Here is an 18,685-nt window from a genome sequence, read left to right on the forward strand (position 1 = left end):
AATTACAATAGTGGAAATAGAAGATTACTGGGTCCTGGACTAAGGTGGTATCCATGGCAATGGAAATGAGGGAAGGAACAGAGATGCAAAAGATGTCAAGATGGTGAAATTTTACAGGACTTGGCCACTGATTTGATGTAGAGGGTGAGAAGGAGTCTAGGGTAATGTCCAGTTAATGACCTGAGAAAATGGTGTTGTCATTTCCTGAGGCAAGGGATAAGGAGGAAAAGACAATGAATTTGGTTCTGGAACATTAAACTTGAAGCATCTGTAGATCACTGAAGTGCACATATTTTGTGGTAATTTGACATCTGGCTCTGAAGCTCAGGAGAGTGCATGACTTGGAATAAAGATTCGGGAGTCATCATTGTGTCCGTGGATATGGCTGAGATTGCTATGGGATGGTATGAGAGTGAGATTGGAATGTGATTCTTCCAATGTGATTGGAAGAATGAAACTGAAAAATGAAAGGAAAGTGGATGTTGAATTTTGAACTTTCAGAGGAGACCAGCTTTGGTTGGTGACAAAATGTAAGAGATGGGCTTGGAAAGGAATGTGAAAAGAGTGAGAGATGCAGTTGGTAGAAATCAAGGAACTCCAGGAAACTTACAGCTGCATATTAGATGGATTGTCAGGATGAGCACTGAGCTTGCCCAGATTGATGAGGGCACTTGGGATGAAAAGGAAGTCTCTGAGGCAGGACCCAGAGTCTCAGTGATTTATGAAATGACAGAGCCAAAGAGAGACATAGGGAGGATGTCCAGCTGGGCTGTGCTTCAAAGAAGGGTGTGAGAATGAGTCACGATGTGGAGATGGCAGGTGTGTTTTAGAGACTGTGAGGTTCCTTACTTGGGGTAAGAAGTACCTTTATCTGAGAAGGCTGCAGAAGTAGAGTTCCTTATACAAATTCAAGTACCAGATAGGATAAAGACATTGTACCCATCAGCCTCTTGGCAGGAAATGAATGGCACGTTCAAAAGTAGTAACAGAAAGGCGTTTAATGAAAGACAATTTACAAAGATGGGGATAGGGCTAAGGATATAGATAAGGGATGAGGAAACACCCCAGGGCTGCCACAGTGAAGAGGGAGAATTATCCTTAGGCCTGAAGGGGCAAGAGGAGGAGCAGTTCCCAGATCTCAGCAGGAGTGTTGCTGTAGGGAGGGCAGCCTTTGGTGAGAGATTGCCGTCACTGACAGCTGTAGCTTGGCAGAGAGGAAACCAGGAGCACGAATACTCCAACCTCTTTCTCTTCTTGCCCTCTGATCTCCTGCTGGTGCCTCCCATTGGTTGAATCCAGCTGGAAGCCAGGGAGCCAAGAAATGTGGTTAATGCAGTTCGTAGAGGTCAACCTCCATCAAGACAGATGTTGATGGAGAACGGACTGGGGAGGGGTCTGGGCAAACAGAATACTGAGCTCAGCAGCGAAGAGAGTTGGTTGTTCAGAGGCTGATGAGAATTAGGAGATTTATGATGGAATAAGGCAGTAGGAAAGGCTGAGCATCTCTGTGTGGATGGTACTCTTGGTACCAAGAGGGCTACCCATCTCTGTAACTTGTGGTGATGGGGCACCTAGGAGCAAGGAGGGGGAGTGTTTAGTTTGTGGAATACACCTTTACTTTCAATTGCTACTTTAATCTCTTTAATATATGAATTAAATGAGGCTCTACGTTACTGAATTTTCCTTGTGAATTTTTGCCCTTTGTTCTGATCTCAGATGGTTTTGTATAGAGAAAAATATCATGGTTCATAAGAGCAGTTTTCTGTATTTCAGAAATAAACAAGTTGGTATTTAGGAGAAGATACCATGACATGATGATTATTGTGTCACAGATGGGGCCACATGCTGCCTTCTGTTGACTCCTAATGCCCATAAAACTTAAACTGTTCATGACACTCTTCTGAGTGGGTTCTCTGGCACATTGCTGGCCATAATTCCATTGCTACCCAATGTCTTGTTTCTTCCCCAGTCTGGGAATAATTGTTTTCCTATTGCGTCTTCTGATAACCTGAAGTCAGATAAAATGAAAACTTTCCCATATACTGCAAACTGAAAAACATAATTTGAGAGAGCAGGACGGTTTTTGATTGGGAGGTGGTTTAAAGATGTCCTTACTTTCTTTGGGACCTCTGCTTCGTGCATCACCTCTGCGGTTGGCCCTCTGACCTCAGGAGGAGCTCCTCACACATGGGAAGAAGAGAGGAGAAAGCTCTCCAGTAACTTACAATGTCAGTTGTTCTTACGAAGTGTGACTTGGACTCAGCATTGTTCATAAGCCTGTCCTGGTTTTTATGTACAAACGATTTGTGGCGACTACAGTGACTTCTTTAAAAAATGAGTATTTTCTGAAACGTTGTGGATAATTTACAAAAGACCACCAGGGCAGTGGCGGGCACAGAAGACCCTGCTCGGAATCTTGGTTCTGCTACTTCTCTCTGAGTTGGGATAACCCCTAAATCTCTTTGTCCCTCACTTTCCTTATTTGGTAAAATAGGAATAGCCACGTTCCCTCTAATGTGTGTAAAAGCATTTTGTAAACTAGGAGAGTTATTACCAAAACTTACCTTATACCAGACACACTTTTTTGTTCTCAAGAAACTGGATAATTTGTAAAACATAGGCTGCCCCTTTAGTAGAGAGCCTGACAGAGTAAGTATACAATAAATGCTTCCAATTGCTATTGTTGTTATCTTTAGCATGGTCCTAGGAGGCTGCAAACTGTTTCTCTATAGGACTGGATACAAAATATTTCAAGTTTGGGGGCGAGAAGGTCTCAGTTGCAACTACCCAACTTTACTGTTGTAGTGTGAAAGCAGCCACAGAATTACATAAACAAATGGGTGTGGCTGTTTTGCAACAAAACTTCATTTACAAAACTAGTTGAAGGGGCAAATTTGGCTGATGGGTCTTGGTCTGATGTCCCTGAGTCTAGTCCATTTTAGATTGTGCTGCCAAAACTCAGGGTATCTTTAATAACTGCCCATGGAAAGGTGGATCTTACTTACTTTGTGGGAATGGAGGTTGAGAAGTGAGAAATCATCGGTGTGCTAACTTCTGCTCCGGACTTACCTTAGTCTCCTCCATTGGGGCGATCTGGCTGCTCCTTACATCTCCCAAATCCTCAGGCACCTGATGATGTTGTGGAATCAGCTGATCCACACCTGCTCATACTCTGCTTTCTTGAGGGACTCCATGTCTTCTGCCAACTGTGGCAGAAACTGCCAGTTGCCTACACCATAGCCAGTTTCTTCTTCTTTGTAAACAGAACCTGGGAATTGCAAACCCAGTCTAAAATTCAGTTTCCCAGCCGTCTTACTCCATTCAGGCTGCTATAACAAAATGCCACAGACTGGTAGCTTATAAAAGCAGAAATCTATTTCTCACAGTTCTGGTGGCTGGGAAGTCCCAGATCAAGGCTCCAGCATGGTCAGGTGAGGGCTGTCTTCCTGGTACATAGCTAGCACCTTCTTGCTGTGTCTTCACATGATGGAAAGCATGAGGGATCTCCCCAGAGCCTCTTTTATAAATCACTAATCCCATTCATGAGGGCTTCAGCCTCGTGACCTAAGCACCTCCCAAAGTTCCCACCGCCCAATACATCATCTGTGGGAGTTAGGATTTCAACATCTGAATTTTTTGGGGGACACAAACATTCAGACCATAGCACCAGCCTCCTTTGCAGGAGTGGTCAATGGTAGATTTAAGTGGAAGGAGTTGGGTGGAGTCATCTGGTAAACATTTAAAAAGGGCTGACTCAGCTGGGAAGTGCATTTTTCTTGCCCTCATCCTTTTCTCTCTTCTGCTGCCTGGAATGTGGATGTAATGGCTGGATCTGCTATGGCTATTTTGTAATTTTAGGAAACTTTGAGAAAAAAAAAACATGGCAAGGTAGAAAGATGGTAGTTTCTTGGGACTTTAATGACTACCTGAACTGCCTCCAGACTTCTTTTGCATGAGAAGAAAGTAAACCTTTATCGTATTCAGAGGCTATGACCTGTTTCTGCTATGAGTAGCTTGACACAATTTGTAACCGATATGCTAACTTGCCCTGAGGCTGGCACTCTGACACTGGACTTCTATCTTGATTTTCTGGAAGTATCAGTTAGAACACAGGATGTAAACAATTGGGTGGCTTTCTAAGTAACTATAAAATTAACATTAAATAGAAAAATGACTCCAAAAGAAGCATTCTAAGTAGCTACAAAATAGTTACTAAGTAAGTGATTTTGGTGACTAATATTGCAAAAGGGCAAGTGCTAGTTAGAGCTGTGACTTTACCAGTGGATAAATGTGGAGGAGGATGTACAGTTGAGCCTTATTCTTGAAGTATGTTTGAAATCACTGAGGCTAAGGCCTCATGGCACCCGAAAAAATGGAATATTTGGAAGATTTGTGGTTGGTTATAAGAGTATAGTCATTGAAACCAGAGAGTTTGGAGGAAAAGATTTAATTTTCTTTTGTCTTGTTTTTTTTTGTGTGTGTGTGTGGTTTTTTGCATTTTGTACACAAACCCAGCCAAAGCTTTGCTTACCTTTGTGTAGTTTACATATTTTCTTACTCTGCTTCTTTAAGATCTTTCATCTGGCAGGCTGCCTGACTCAGAATAGATTGCAAGTAATCTCCTGGTAAAAACCCTAGAGACTGAAGGCAGAGCAGAGGGAAGAGGGAGATGAAGAAGGAGATAGTAAGGAGAGGGCTGTTAAGACGGCGCCTGCCTCGGAGAGTCCCAGGGGACGCTCATTATGACCAGGACCCCTAACCCCAGGGCCTCTGTGTTTTGTTAAACCTGGGCTTGTATTGCATTGTGTTAGTTACTTGGGTCCTTGAATATTATGCTGAGTAGTTTATCTCACGCTCTTTTGTAGCCAAAAATGCCACCGAGGCTGCTAAATGCTGGTAAAATTCTACTGAGATGACAAGTTATAATGGAGTTATGTCTCCTCCCAGCTTTCAGGGGGAGTTGAGTGTCTCCTCACAGTGGATTGCTAGTTATTCTACCCAGGTAGTGTACTAGCTAGGGTCAACCCAAGCCCTGCAGGAATGAGCTTTTGTCAATTGGATCAGTTAGGAATAGTTTTGGCTGCAAGTAACAGAGGACCTGAGCAACAATGCATTAAGCAAATAGGGTCTTCTGTTTCTCACATGACAGGAGTGTGGAGTCAGGCAATTGGTGACATTGGTTTGGCAGATCAGTGGTGTTAGGGCTCTAAGTTGATATCTCTGTCACTTCCTTGGCCCTTCCCTCATGATTACAGAAAGGCTGCTACAGCTCCAGATATCACATTCTTGTTCAAGGCAGGAGGAGGCACTTTATTAGCACTTGGCATTCCTGTTGAATGCGGAGCCCTCAGCAATTTCATTTGAGTCTCTTTGGCCAGAACCCATTCACCTGGTCACCCAGCTGAAAGTGGAATGTAGCAGAGAAGGAGAGTGGAATGAACTTTGGATCAGCCAGTTGGAAATGTCTGGAAAATCGGCTGTAATTCAAATTCAGCAAAGTTAAAACTACCCTCAGGAATGTAAACTCCTGGAAGGGACCTTGGCTGCTTCATTCCTTCCTCTTGTGTGGCACATAATAGGTGTTGAATAAACATGTGTTGTATTCAGGACCAGGATGAGGGTGAGGCAAGGCAGACCCCAGGGGCACACTATTTAAGGAGGCACTCATTCCCGGGCTTGGGCAAGTGCAGAGTTGACAGTTACAGTGTCCTGAAATTGAGGGTCTCCTTAAACATTGTGCCCTAGACACCTACCTTACCTAACCAGAATCCTGACTCTGGTTGAATGAATAAAGCAAACTTTCACAAAGATGTATGAAGTAAACTCTTTACAGCAGTGACATTTTTGAAAAAATATTCTTAAATCGTGCCATATCATAAACACCAAAATAAGGACTTAATTCACATCCCAAAGATCAGCAGAAAGAATAAAAGACTATGATTTAGCAGAGACAGGCTCTGAGGAAACCTGCCTGTTGACAATGACTGAAACATGAACTTTAAACATCTTGAGAAAATGTATTTCAGTGCAGAGAAAATTTGGTAAGACACCAGACTTCAGTGACATCTTATTTCCACAGTACACGTATGTCATTAAAGTACAGATTAAATACTATCATACTTTAAATCGTACGTGGACATTGGCAATCCAAACAGAAACAAAATGTTTCATAGATTCATGTGTTGCAGAAATAATTTTAAAAATAACTTGTGGGAAAAGAGCAAATGCTATGGAAGATAATTGGCATAGTAGCTTTGAGTTTAGGTTTCAAAAAAAACACCTTACATAACTTTATCAAAACAAAGAAAAAGACTACTGCCATAAGAGGAAGAGATTAAGAGAAATCGTTCACCTCAACTGGAAGGAGTTTACGCGGAGGTTTAAAGTTTTGAAAACCCACAGAAGGAACTGCAGGAGAGAGAGAGGTCATGTCCAGGACCTGGGAGTGGCCGGCTTTGCCCCTCCCTGCTGTCTTCCAGCCCCCCTGCAGTGAAATCCTTCCAGCTCTCCAAGGCTTGTTCTTGAAGCTTTTCCTTTCCTTCGTCTCCGTTCACGGGCCTTCTTTGAATTCCCAAAGCAATTTATCAGCACCTGGCGTAGCTGCTGAACGCAGTGACTTAGGCAGAACTGGCTGTCAGCTCTGACTCGGCCCCTGCCATGGGGCCTATTCTCAGGCAAGTGACCTGTGTTCTCTGGGTCTCTGCTGACTTCCTGTAAGAGGGCGGCGAACGGAACCCACCACATGAGCTGATATGCTGATGCATCAAGCACGAGCCGGGGGCTTGGCCCCTGGCATGGTCCCAGTGTTATTACTACAACTTCCCTTCATGCCTCTGTCTATGCTGTGTTATGTTATAGTCTTACCTCTAGACTTGCCCACAGGGTCTTATTCCAGATTTCCTAAGGTGACTTGGTATCTCCTATAGCTTAGATTCTCAAACTCGGGTGTGCATTACAACCAACTGGAAATGTTAAAATGTAGATGCTCAGCACTCACACCTAGAGGTGCTAATTGGCTGTATTTGGGGTAGAATATGGGCATCTTTATGATGGTCCCAGGTCTTTCTCTACAGCAGGGCTTCTGAATCTCAGTACTACGGCCATTTTTGACTGGAGAATTCTGTGTTGTCAAGGGGTCTCTGAGCCTGTTTCACAGCATCTCTGGCCTCTACTCACTAGGTGCAAATGGTATCTCTCATCCCTGTTGTGACAACCAAAGGTATCTCCAAACATTGTCAAATGTCCCTAGGGGGGCAAAATCATACCCATTTGGAACTACTGCTCTATAAAATCACCTGAAGAATTGGCAGAGTCCCCCACATAGCTAGAGATGCTAAGGGTCTGTTAGTTGAATTGAGCTCAGGTGAGTTCGATGAACTGTCACAATGTCAATGGCACTGACACACACCCATCATTATACCTTCACTGAGTTTTCTAGTACTCTACTGCAGAAACCACCTCTCTCGTCAAACCGCTGGAGTCTTTTATTTCGGCCTCAGGATGGGGGGCATACTAGCCACCTGCTGGACTACTCTGAACACTAGGATCTAATATTTATTCCAGAGGGGCACTTTCTATGGGGAAACTCCTTGAGGAACCCCAGGTTTTTGCCACCTACCAGGTAGTAATAACTAGTTTACTGAATGGACGGGAGTCAGATGGCAGCAATTGCCTTTGAACGTGGTCTGTTGTACGTCTCTGCCCGTCCCTGGATGACATTTCAACTATTAAAAGGCCCGCTGAGTCTACATCAAAACTTCAGCCTGACATCCAGCTCCCAAGTAGAGAGGCAAAGAGTCAAACCCACCTCGTGTCCTCCATCCCCCGGGGGACGGGTCCCTGTGCTCAGCATCAAACCTGGGCAGGAGCCATGGGAAAATGCTGACTTGGATGTGAGCTGGAGAGAAAGCAAGTATGTTTCCTGCCTCCTGGGAATGAGCTTGAAGCCCCTACAAGTTTAATCAGGAGCTGCCTGCTCTTTACGGGGCCTTACCCTTTTCATCTCTTTAAATAGCAGAACGTTTTAAAGTCACAGAGAACTATTATAGCAATTCCAGGTCCCTTGCTATTGAAATGGCTAATGAAAGGGCACAGGTATTTAAATTACAGAAACGCCTAAAAACGTTCTTAAGGCAAAAATCATTACTTAGTCTGACTGTGGGAAAAATGGGTTTAATGGCTTCGAGAGGTGGGAGAGGCCTTTGGAAAGACTGGACAGCTCTGCAGGTAGTTGCTGTTCTCAGAGGCTGGGCTTATGTCACCTCCTCAACAGGGCAGATTCCTCACAATATGCGCTGTCCGCCTGTCTAGTCTCAGGGTCTAAGCAGTGAGGGCAAAGGAGGCTGTCCGGACAAAACCAGGTCCACTCATCGCGGGGCACGGTCCTGCAGGCCAGGCGAGCCTGCTCCCTTCGTCAGCTCTCGGCGACTCGCCCATCTCCCCTGCGGCCCCTACAACGTTTGCAGTGCCTTCCTGTCTACCTAGTTCTGTCCCTCCCCTCTGCTTTTACACAGGCTAACTCTCTCCAGAGTTGATTCGAGCTCGCTAACCTGCTCCACTTCCCTCGTGCAAACCATCCTTTTCCCGAAAGAGGAAAACCAGGAGTGTAGTGTCAGGGAAACCAAAGAGGGAAGGGCTCTTCACAGGGTGGAGTGAGACGGTTCCTTTGGATTTTGCACCAAGGGGCTGTGGAACCCTGGGTGCTTTCTCTTTATGGACGTCTGTGGGATGCCCTCCTCGGCTCTAAGATCCACCTCTGTGTCGTAAGCCGTTGGCTGCAGACTCAACGCAGCATTGAAAGAGAGAGAGAGGGAGGGAGAGAGAGAGCGATAGAGAGAGGCAGGGAGAGAGCGAGAGAGAAGAGAGGGAGGGAGGGAGAGAGCGGGAGCGAGAATATGCAGTTCAGCTTATTGCCACTAGGAGACACCAAAGACACCCCGATAAAGTGAAGCCTCGGGCTTGAGAATTTCCCTCTTCCCTAAGATTCCGTTTAAATCTTGTCCCAGAATTCAGCAAGAGGACTCCCACAAATCCAGCTGAGAACCATGAAGACACAAACCTCCATGAATTTTCAGCTCTCCATGTCTCGTCCCACAATGATTCTCGAAATCCAGGCAGACAGAGAGCTTTGCCAACGGCAGGCAGCTGTGCACCAGGGCAGCGGGACGAAGGAAACTTAGCTGGGTCCAGGGCGAGGAGATCTGCGTGACCGCTGCCGCAAAGCCTCCTTTGGCTTTGCTGCTGGCGCCTCCACTCAGCCTGTGCCCCAAATCTCCAGGCCTCTGCATTTTGTTGCTCTGCGACTGTCCCTTCCCATTAGCCACTGGGGGTGGGGATGGGGAGCAGCAAAAGCTCCGGATGCCACCCCGCGACCCCTCCCTCTCAGACTGCACGCTCAGTTAATCTCCATCTCGGATCACTTTATCTTCTCTGTCCACGCTGCCAATACCTCCTTTCAGGCCTGACCTCTCATCTGATTGTCACCAGCATGGCCTCTCATCTCCTACTGGTCAGCTTGTCCCACCTTCGTATCCACTCTCCACACCGCATCCAGAGGGGTCTTCTACAACACAAACTGTTACTCCCTCATTTGAAACGCTTTGCAGTCTCCTTCAGTACAGAATCCAGGCTTCGCACTGTGGAGGGATCTGGTGCCTGCTTACCTGCCTGGTTTCATCTTTCTCCAAATTTCCCCTTTCCATATTCCCTCCCAATCTCCACAACTCTTTATCTTACTCCCTACACACACTCCTATTCTTCAATGTTACTAAAATACTTGCATTTCTCTAATTATACTATCTTCTGTTTTACTCTGGCCTTAGCGCTTGGGAAACATTCAATGCCCTTCCTTCTTCGGTCCCCACGACCCCAGTCTGAAGAACTACCACCTTCTTTTAGGATTGAGGCTTAGACATCACCTCCTCTGAGAAGTCTTCTGAAAAGGGTGGCCGCCCTCTTCTGATTTGTTGCAGCTCAGTAGTGGGGTTGCTGCCTCCCGCCCCCTAGCCTTAAGCCCTGTCTGTCTTGTTCCCTCTTTTCCCCGCTCCTAGCCCTACACTTACTAAGCCCGTAGCAGACATTGTTGAAGGAATGGACCCAACGCGCGTCTGGCCGTGGGAAACGCGCTGACGCGATGCCAACACAAGGTGGCGCTGCGGCCACGTGCATCGGGAGTGCAGACTTTTCCCAGACCTGCGCCGGCCTGGCTGGATGGGCTCCGCTGTCACCACGCTGGCTCTTCGGTGCTCAGAGAGGGTCTTCTGGGGTAGGGATGCGTCTTGCAGTGCTGTGATGTCGGTGACGCATGTTTGGGGACAGACTCTGGCTCTGGTCCCTACGCCCTGGGGCAGACCTCAGGAGCTCTGAGCACCACCCTTCTTCAGCAAGCCCCTCCCAACCATGCCTTCTTCAAAAGCCCCCACTGCTTAGCAAACGTTGTGTTTCCTGCCCTGCCTAACTACTGGACTTTGTTGCTTAAATTTAAGATTCTAAGTTGTTTCTCAGAGTAATCCCCCGCTCCAGCAGCAGTACCTCGAAAATAGCACACAATAAATATTAGCTATTGGTTGATGAACTGGATCATTAAATGATTAAAATGCGTCATTAATATGAGCATTTCAAGTATCATGGAAGGCTGGCAGGAACTATTGTAATTTTTTTTCTGAATATAGCAAATTAGATTCCACAGGTACCGGCTCACATTGTCGCTGTGTAGGGTCGGCACAGGAGGTAGGACGAGATGTTTCCCCCCAACTCTACCCTTTCTCTCATGAGTGGGCGTATCAAATTGTGCTTGGAAATTCTCTTGTATTATCTCACAAAGATGGTGGGGTAGAAAGAGCCCCGCTTGGGAGTCAGAAGCCCTGTGTTTGGGTGTCGGCCCAGACTTTGAGCAGGTGCTTTATCAACCCTAGCCTTAGTTCCCACATCAGCCAAAGGAGGAAGTGACGCTGGATGACCTTTCAAGGTCGTACAGTCCTAACTGTGCATAGTCACTGTGAGCCACACTGACTGCAGGGCCTGAGCAAGTTGCCTGATTTCTCTGTGCTCCAATTTCTTTATCTGTGAAAGGGGAACCATAGTCAGAACTAGCTCAGAGGATTTGCTTTTTTTTTTAAATCAAGGTGAAGTTCATATAAAATTAGCCATTTAAAAATGTATAGTACACTCACAATGTTGTGCCACCACCACCTATATTGAGTTTCAAAACGTTTTCATCACCCCATAAGGAAAGTTCATACTCATGAAGCAGTCGCTCCCCATTGCCCCCTCCCATTAGGCCTCGGCAGCAACTAATCAGTCTTCCATCTCTACGAATTTGCCTATTTTGGACATTTCATATAAATGGATCATACAATATATGACAATTTGTGTCTTGCTTCTTTCACTTAGCATAATGTTTTTGAGGTTCACCCATGTTGTAGCATGTATCAGTACTTCATCCATTTTTAGGGTCGAGTAATATTCCATTGTATGGATACACCACTTTCTGTTCATCCATTCATCCACAAATGGACATTGGGGCTGTTTCCACCCCTTGGCTATTGAGAACAGTGCTGCTGTGAACGTGGGTGTATGTGCATTTGTTTCAGTCCTTGTTTTCAATCCAGCTCCTACAGTTTTTGTGAGGACTTGCTACATGCCTGCCACATAGTAGCGGCACAATCAGTGTTAGCAAATGAGGTTTTTAATATCATCATGAAGGGTGCAGAGGGCCCCACAGGGGTTGTTTCTCTTGTTGTCTCTCTCATATCCGGGAGCCTACTACTCTCCCCACTACTGGTTTTTAGTCTACGTCTCTGTCCATTCCCCACCTGCTGCCATGGCTGGTGTGGAAAACCAGAGCAGGTAGAGTAGGATGGAAAAGGCAGGGGAGAAGGAGTGGAAATGGGGAGGGGAAAGTGAGCGGCTGGGCACAACCCCTGCGCAATAGCACTGAGTGAGGGGAAGGGACAGGAAAGATGACTTCCCAGGAAGGAGCAGACCCTGAAGTGCTGCCAGCTCCCGCTCCCGTGCTGGGAGGGGTGGGGTGGGGCCGGGGCTGGTGCCACTAGCAGAATATGATCAGGGCCAGGGAGTGCCTCAGGCCAGGACGAGCGAGGGAGCCGGAAATGGCTAGATGGTGAATTGGTGGTCTTGTACATGAACACAGGATTCTGATTGAGGCTGAGGGATTCTGCCGGAGTGGAGTTAGGGCTGGACCTAGGACAAGCTCTGGGAATTGTCAGCTTGAGATCAGGTGACAAAGTAGTAACGGGCAAATGCAGGTTGTAAGACAGCTAACGCTGCCAGGAAGGCAAATAATCTGGGCCACAGGTGTGCTTGTTGGATGAGAATGTGGAAAGTGCCTCCGCACCTGCCTGACAGGAGTGGCGAGGCAGGTCTCTAAGAGCCGTGTGTACGGCCATCTGGGATTCCGGGAAACCTCTGCTTTGGGTGCTGGAGGATGCAAGGAAGGCTCCATATAGCTTTAGGCAGAGCGGTTTCTTCAGCTGGGACAGAAAAGCCGAAGGCCTCCTTCCTTGAGTAACTCTCTGAGAAGAATCCCATTTTCATCCGTATGGTGGGAATCAGGATGAAGAGCAGGGAGGGGACCCATAAGTCGGCTCTTGGAGGTGCTGTCAGAAATGAGGCAGTTAAGCAAGTGCATCCCTGAATTATCTTTTCTGGTCTCAATCTTCAGTCTGAGACCCTGCCTCTCTAAAGTTAAATGATGAGAACTTTGTAGGGGAGACCTTATGGCTTATACTGGAGGGGAACAGCCTTAGAGGACACCAATGTGAGGGTTGTCCTTTAGGATGAAAAGAATCTCATCCTAATGTGGCCCTCAGGGGAAGTGCCAGCATTCGGCCAGTGGGGGAGCCCTTGAGTCAAGGGCAGAACCATTCTAACACCATTTTTTTCTGCAACTTGTGTACTGTTCTTTGCATATCCAGCAAGTTTTCTTGCTCCTTCCAATCACAGCTCACACTAAGAAAATAGTTTTTAGAATCCCCCATTTACTGAGTCAGTGGGTTCATATGAAGATTAGTGGTTTTTTGGAGCAAGGATGGAACTTAAAGATCATCTAATCCAATTCCTTCATTTAACAGAGGAGGAGGACTCGGAGGTCCCGAGAGACCTTGCCAGGAGTGGGTTGATGAGTCAGGACTGGAACCCTGGTCTCCAGGCTCCCCATCCAGCGCTCTTTCCACTGCTGTGCAGGTTCTCAGAACCGACGTCCAGCTGCAGGGGTTTCACGTGACTCACGGACCTCTGAGGAGGTGGTGCTTTCCCACACCCACCCTCTCTCTTCTTCCTTTTTCTTTCCTCCCAAAAGCCCCAGTACCTAGTGGTATATCCTAGTTGTGTGTCCTTCTAGTTCTTCTATGTGGGACGCCACGTCAGCATAGCTTGATGAGTGGTGTGTAGGTCAGTCCTAGGATCTGAACCTGTGAGCCTGGGCCACTGACGCAGAGTGTGCAAACTTAACCACTACACCACTGGGCCGGCCCCTCTCCTATTTCTGATTATATAAAACACAAACACCAAACTGTAGAAAAAAGATAAATCTATTTGTCAGGAGAACAAATAGTGTCTCTTTATCCTTTATTTTCTGTCCTGAGAACCTACTTAGGTGTTCCTGGACACTAACCAGTTAAGGAAAGCATACTAGTTACTGGTAGGAATTGTTAAAGCCCATTTGAGAATCTCAGACAACACAAGAGCAACAAAAATTAGTGTTTACACCAAAGAGGAGAATATTAAGTGGGAAGTCAAAGGGGATATGGAGAATTTTCAATAAAAGAATAAAGCATATAAGATTGGCTCAAAAAGAGTTTAGAGAAATGAGATATTATTTTATGGCCAGAGGAGGGCTTCAGAGAGATGAGAGCATATCAGAGGATATTTGTATTTAAACTATGATAAATACACTAGAGGATAGTGTATTTAAACTATGGTCCAGGCTGGAGAAATCAGACAGCTTCAGCACTAGGTAAGTAAGTAATACATATGCCAGGCACACAGTTGGTGTAGCTGAAAGTTAGAAATTCCGGGAGGTTTGAGACTGTTCTCGGGAAGTGGATGAGAAAGCTGGCTGTAAATTTCCTCGCAGAGAGGGTGCTGTCGCCCTGCCCAGCCAGAGGCAGGCAAGAAGGCCTGAGCTCTGCTAATGTGCTGTGGATTCCCCTCTCAGATGGCGGGGACGGCACGCCACGACCGAGAGATGGCGATCCAGGCCAAGAAAAAGCTCACCACGGCCACCGACCCCATTGAAAGACTCCGACTGCAGTGCCTGGCCAGGGGCTCCGCAGGCATCAAAGGACTTGGCAGGTATGACTCGGGCCATGGGGTGGCAGGGAGATGGAGGAGAAAGGCAGGACATGGCCTGTTGAGGCTAACACTAGCTGCGTGACCTTGAGCAAGTCACTTCCTCCTGGGGTCTAATTTCCTTGTTTGTAAAATGAAGAGTTAGGGAGAATTGATCTCTGAGGTCCCTTATAACAATTTTCGGTTCTTAGTCCCAGATTCAGCAAGGCCCATGTCTGCTACAAGAGACTGCAGCTACTGGAACCCCTTGAAATAAAGCGAGAAGCATACCCAGGGACTAGAGACACCTAGCAGGCCAAGGAGAGACACTCCCTAAAGCTGTGACAGTAGAGGTCGGGTTGGGAGAGGGAGGAAGGAATAGTGATTTAGATGTGACTGCAAAATTTGGAGTGTTGCTCTCAGACGGTCATGTCTTGCTCACCTCCAGGGGCCCTGGGATTGCCTGTGGCATAATTCACAGCTCACTGCCAATTGGGTTATCCCAAACTCTGTAGGTCCTGTACCCCGGCCCTTTGATAGGGTGAGTAGTCCTCAGGACTGAGAAACCCAAGGGAAAGGAGATTGTAAGCCTCCTGAGGGCAGGTCCTGTGCATCATCTCTTTTCAACAGACCACGTTGAGTGCCTGCCATGGGTTCATGGGTAAACAAAGCTTCTCCAGGCCCCATGGAGGACTTAGACTAAAGAGGTTGAGAGTCACTGAAACAGGATTCTCTGTGGTGTGAGAAGGTGTATTTTACAGAAGTACAGGGTGGCTTCTGAACTTCTACAGAAGTTCCCTCCTACGGCAGGGAAATCCAACCTCACATCCAGATGCTGGGGAAGGCCTCACTTCCAGCAAGGTACTCAGCATTGAGAATGTCCGTTTCAATAGTCCCAAGTCTCAGACTAAGCCCAGTTCTGTCAGAAGCCCAGAGTGTGGGCATATGGACCCTGGTGGCCAGGCTGTCGTAGTCCAACTGGAAGACCAGTCCACTTCCCCTCAATACTGTATCCTCCAACCTCCACCTCTTCATCATGGTCCACAGCATTGTCCTCTGCAGACCCCTCAGCACCACCACCCTCTCATCCACTCTCTGGTCCATTCCATTGAATTCCCCTGCCACCTATGCCATTTCCAACTCGCACCCCCTACCAGCCCTTCCACTGTGAGCCAGTCTATTGTGAACAGTCACTGTCTCGTTGGGGCCTTTTGCTTGAATGTGCCCTTGCCTCCTCCCCTTTGCTGGTCTTGACGGTCCCTAAATCTCTCCCCTCCAGTGGAAGCTGTCTCTTCCCTTCTGCCCCTGCCTTGGGGTCAATCGAAGATTCAACACACTCCTTCAGTCTAACCCCTGATCTCAGTTTGTATCCCCCTCCTTTGCTCCTTACTCCTTCTCTGTAAATCCTCTCTTTGAAGGACACCCCATACTGTTAGGCTCCACCACCTGCCAACTTTCAGGACACTCAACCTTCTGTGAAGTGTTGGCCCCTGGAACAATCCTTCCCACACTGTCTTGAGTCTTTATCCTGGTCAAGATCAGGGTGGCTCTATCAGTACTCTGGCCCCTTCACTTTTGAAACCAACTTCTACTGGTTTTCAACAATATGTGTTCTTTCTCAGTTGTTTCTGTTTGCTTCATAAATGTAGATCTCTCCCAAGATTCTTATGCCAGTACCTTTTAACTTCACTAAACGTCTTACCCACTCACTCCTGACTTACTTCGCTCTTCTTTATTCTGGCTTCATTTGGCCTTCTGCCACATTCTTGGCATCAAACCCTCTCCTAAGCTCCTAACTCGTTTCACAATTTGTATCTTGTCTTTATGAGGGAGAACACTAGATAACTAGCAAACTAACCAGCTAGCCAGTGGACATCTCTATGTACAGCCGTTTACCACTTAACAATGGGCATACATTCTAAGAAATGCGTCATTAGGTAATTTTATTGTTGTGTGAATGTCATAGAGTGTACTTACATAAACCTAGATGGGGTAGCCTACTATACATCTAGGCTATATGGTATTAATCTTATGGGACCATCATCGTGTATGTGGTCCATCGATGACTGAAGCATCCTTATGTGGCACATAACTGTAGTTGTCTTATTGTCCAAAACAAAACTATCATTCCCTCTTGCAGACATGAGCTTCCACTGCAGCCGCTACCTTCAATGGTATCACCACTCTTACAGTTCCTTAGGTTGGAAATTTTATAGACCTAACACATATGATTCTCTACTTCTACAATATCTTGCAGTCTCTTTTTTTCATCTCGGTTGCTCAAGTGTGGAGAGTCACCATCTTTCTCTTGGATTCTTAATATGGTATTCTCACTGGTTTCTTTGCTTCCAAGCTTTTGGTTCTTCAGTCCATTCAACCTGCTATTGCTAGAGTTGCCTTAAAATTTTATTGTACTGGTGTCACTTCTCATGAAGACCATTCAATGACTTTCCTTAATAAAATTCAAACTCTTAAGCATTTAAGGAGATTCAGAATTCTTCAGATTCTGCCACTACCCAACTTTCCATCTTAATTCCATTATTTTTTCCTTTATAACAGTCCTCTAGCTACCTCAGATGCCCCAAGAATACCATAAAAATTTCTGTCAGTCTGAAATGCATGGCTTCTCCCTTCACTTAAAACTATTGATCATCCTTCTGGTTCTCTTTTTCTCTCTCAATAAGTTTCCTTCTTTCATTTTTTTTTTTTTTTACCTTGGGCAGCACAGTTGGGCTGGCAGGTTGCCTGGGCTGGGCAATACGCTCAGGGCCATGCTCTGTGTCACAGCCCAGCCTGGAGAACACGCGGGACACCAGGCCCCAGATTCCTGCTGTGGTCCTGCCCCTCGATCTGCTGCCGTTTTCCCCTAGTTCTCAGCCTGTTCTAGGGCGGTTGGGCCTTCCCTGTCTCCTCTCTGGGCTAGCACATCCTCTAGACACACTGACTCGACCTGTGCCTGACCCTGAGTGTGCACTGCACCCCACCCCCGCCACTGACACATCCCACCAGGACCCTGGCTCCCAGAGCCTGCTGAGGCAAGAAGCTCAGATGGCTCCAGGTTCAAATCACCCCCTTCCACTCTGGAAGGGTGGCAGCTGTGCTCTGAGCCTCAGTATCCTTATCTGTAGAATGGGAAAATAACCCCACCATTAAGGGGTGGCTGTGGAGTGAGGGAGTTAGGAGGAAGGCCAGCCCGGGCCCTTATTCATGGGGTGACAGTAACTCCCGTACCTGTACCACCTTTTTTTCCCATTATTACAAGAAATTTATTTATTTATTTATATTTGTTTTTTTCTGTTTACCTTTTGACCCCCTTCAAGAAACCTCAATAAGTTTCGTAAGGGCAGAGACTGAGTCTCATTCATCTTTGCATTTCTCCTCATATGGCTTAATGCAGTATCTGGCACATTGTAGGTACCTAACCAATTGTGAATTTTATTGAATAACACACGGTGGTATTTTTTGTTTGTTTGTTTTGTTTTTGTTTTTTCCCATGTTGTTGGATATTTACTAGGATGGGAGAGAATAAAGCAATGGGCTGGTTGCCCTAGGAAAATGGACTGATGAAATTATAGGAATTTTCTTGGCTAAGTTTGCCAAAGTTTCCCCATAGTGGTTTAATAATACATGTGATGGACTGAATATTTGTGGCCCCCCCCCCCAGATTAATTGGTTGAAATCCTAACCCCCAGTGTGGTGGTATGAGAAGGTGAGGCATTTGAGAAGTAATAGGTCATAAGGATGGAGCCCTCATGAATGAGATTCATGACCTTGTAAAAGGGACCCCAGAGGGCTCTCTAACCCTCTTTCCACCACGTGAGAACGCACTGAGAAGTCAACAGTCTGCAACTTGGAAAAGGGCCCTCACCAAACCCTGAATCTACTGGTGCCTTCGTCTTGGATTTCCCAGCCTCCAGAACTGTGAGAAAGAGGTGTTTGTTGTTTAAGCCAGCATGAACTGACTAAGACAATACATTGCTTATTCCAAATTTACTTATGTTTTACGAGGAAACTGATCAGTTCACTTCCTGTAGCACTTCTCTTTGGTCATTAATTAATTTATTCATTAATTCATCCAGCCAATGAATATTGATAGAGCGACTACTTCATAGTAAACAAAACAGTCAGGATCTCTGGCCTCCTGGAGCCTGTGTTCTAGCCTGTGTGATCTCCTTAATCAAAGTCTTGTTTTTTAACTGAAATGTGAGATACAAAGGGGTAAGAATCTGTCATTTTTACATGTAACTAACATGGAGAAAAATATGAGTTTTGACTTGATATTTATACATTGTTTTAGCATTAATAAGGGACTTAAGATCAACCAACTAGTCTCTTATGGGAAAATGAGACCCAGAGAAGTTGCAGGATGTGCCTAAGTCACGTTTTAGTAGCAGAA

The 18,685-nt window shown here is 46.3% G+C and overlaps 1 protein-coding gene across 7 annotated transcripts in view; it reads left to right on the forward strand.

Moving 5' to 3' along the window:
- CAPSL (calcyphosine like) overlaps positions 1-18,685 on the forward strand; it is a 48,155-nt gene that overhangs the window by 11,922 nt on the left and 17,548 nt on the right. For 6 of the 7 annotated variants that reach the window (XM_070245944.1, XM_070245942.1, XM_070245941.1 and 3 more), the window contains exon 2: positions 14,177-14,313. In XM_070245944.1, the coding sequence (XP_070102045.1) occupies positions 14,177-14,313 (137 nt within the window). Of the gene's footprint in view, positions 1-13,884; positions 13,976-14,176; positions 14,314-18,685 lie in introns of those variants that run through there. The other variant, XM_070245943.1, reaches the window with a different exon arrangement.

The sequence above is a fragment of the Equus caballus genome, chromosome 21 (assembly GCF_041296265.1).
Source record: "Equus caballus isolate H_3958 breed thoroughbred chromosome 21, TB-T2T, whole genome shotgun sequence".
Classification (NCBI taxonomy): domain Eukaryota; kingdom Metazoa; phylum Chordata; class Mammalia; order Perissodactyla; family Equidae; genus Equus; species Equus caballus.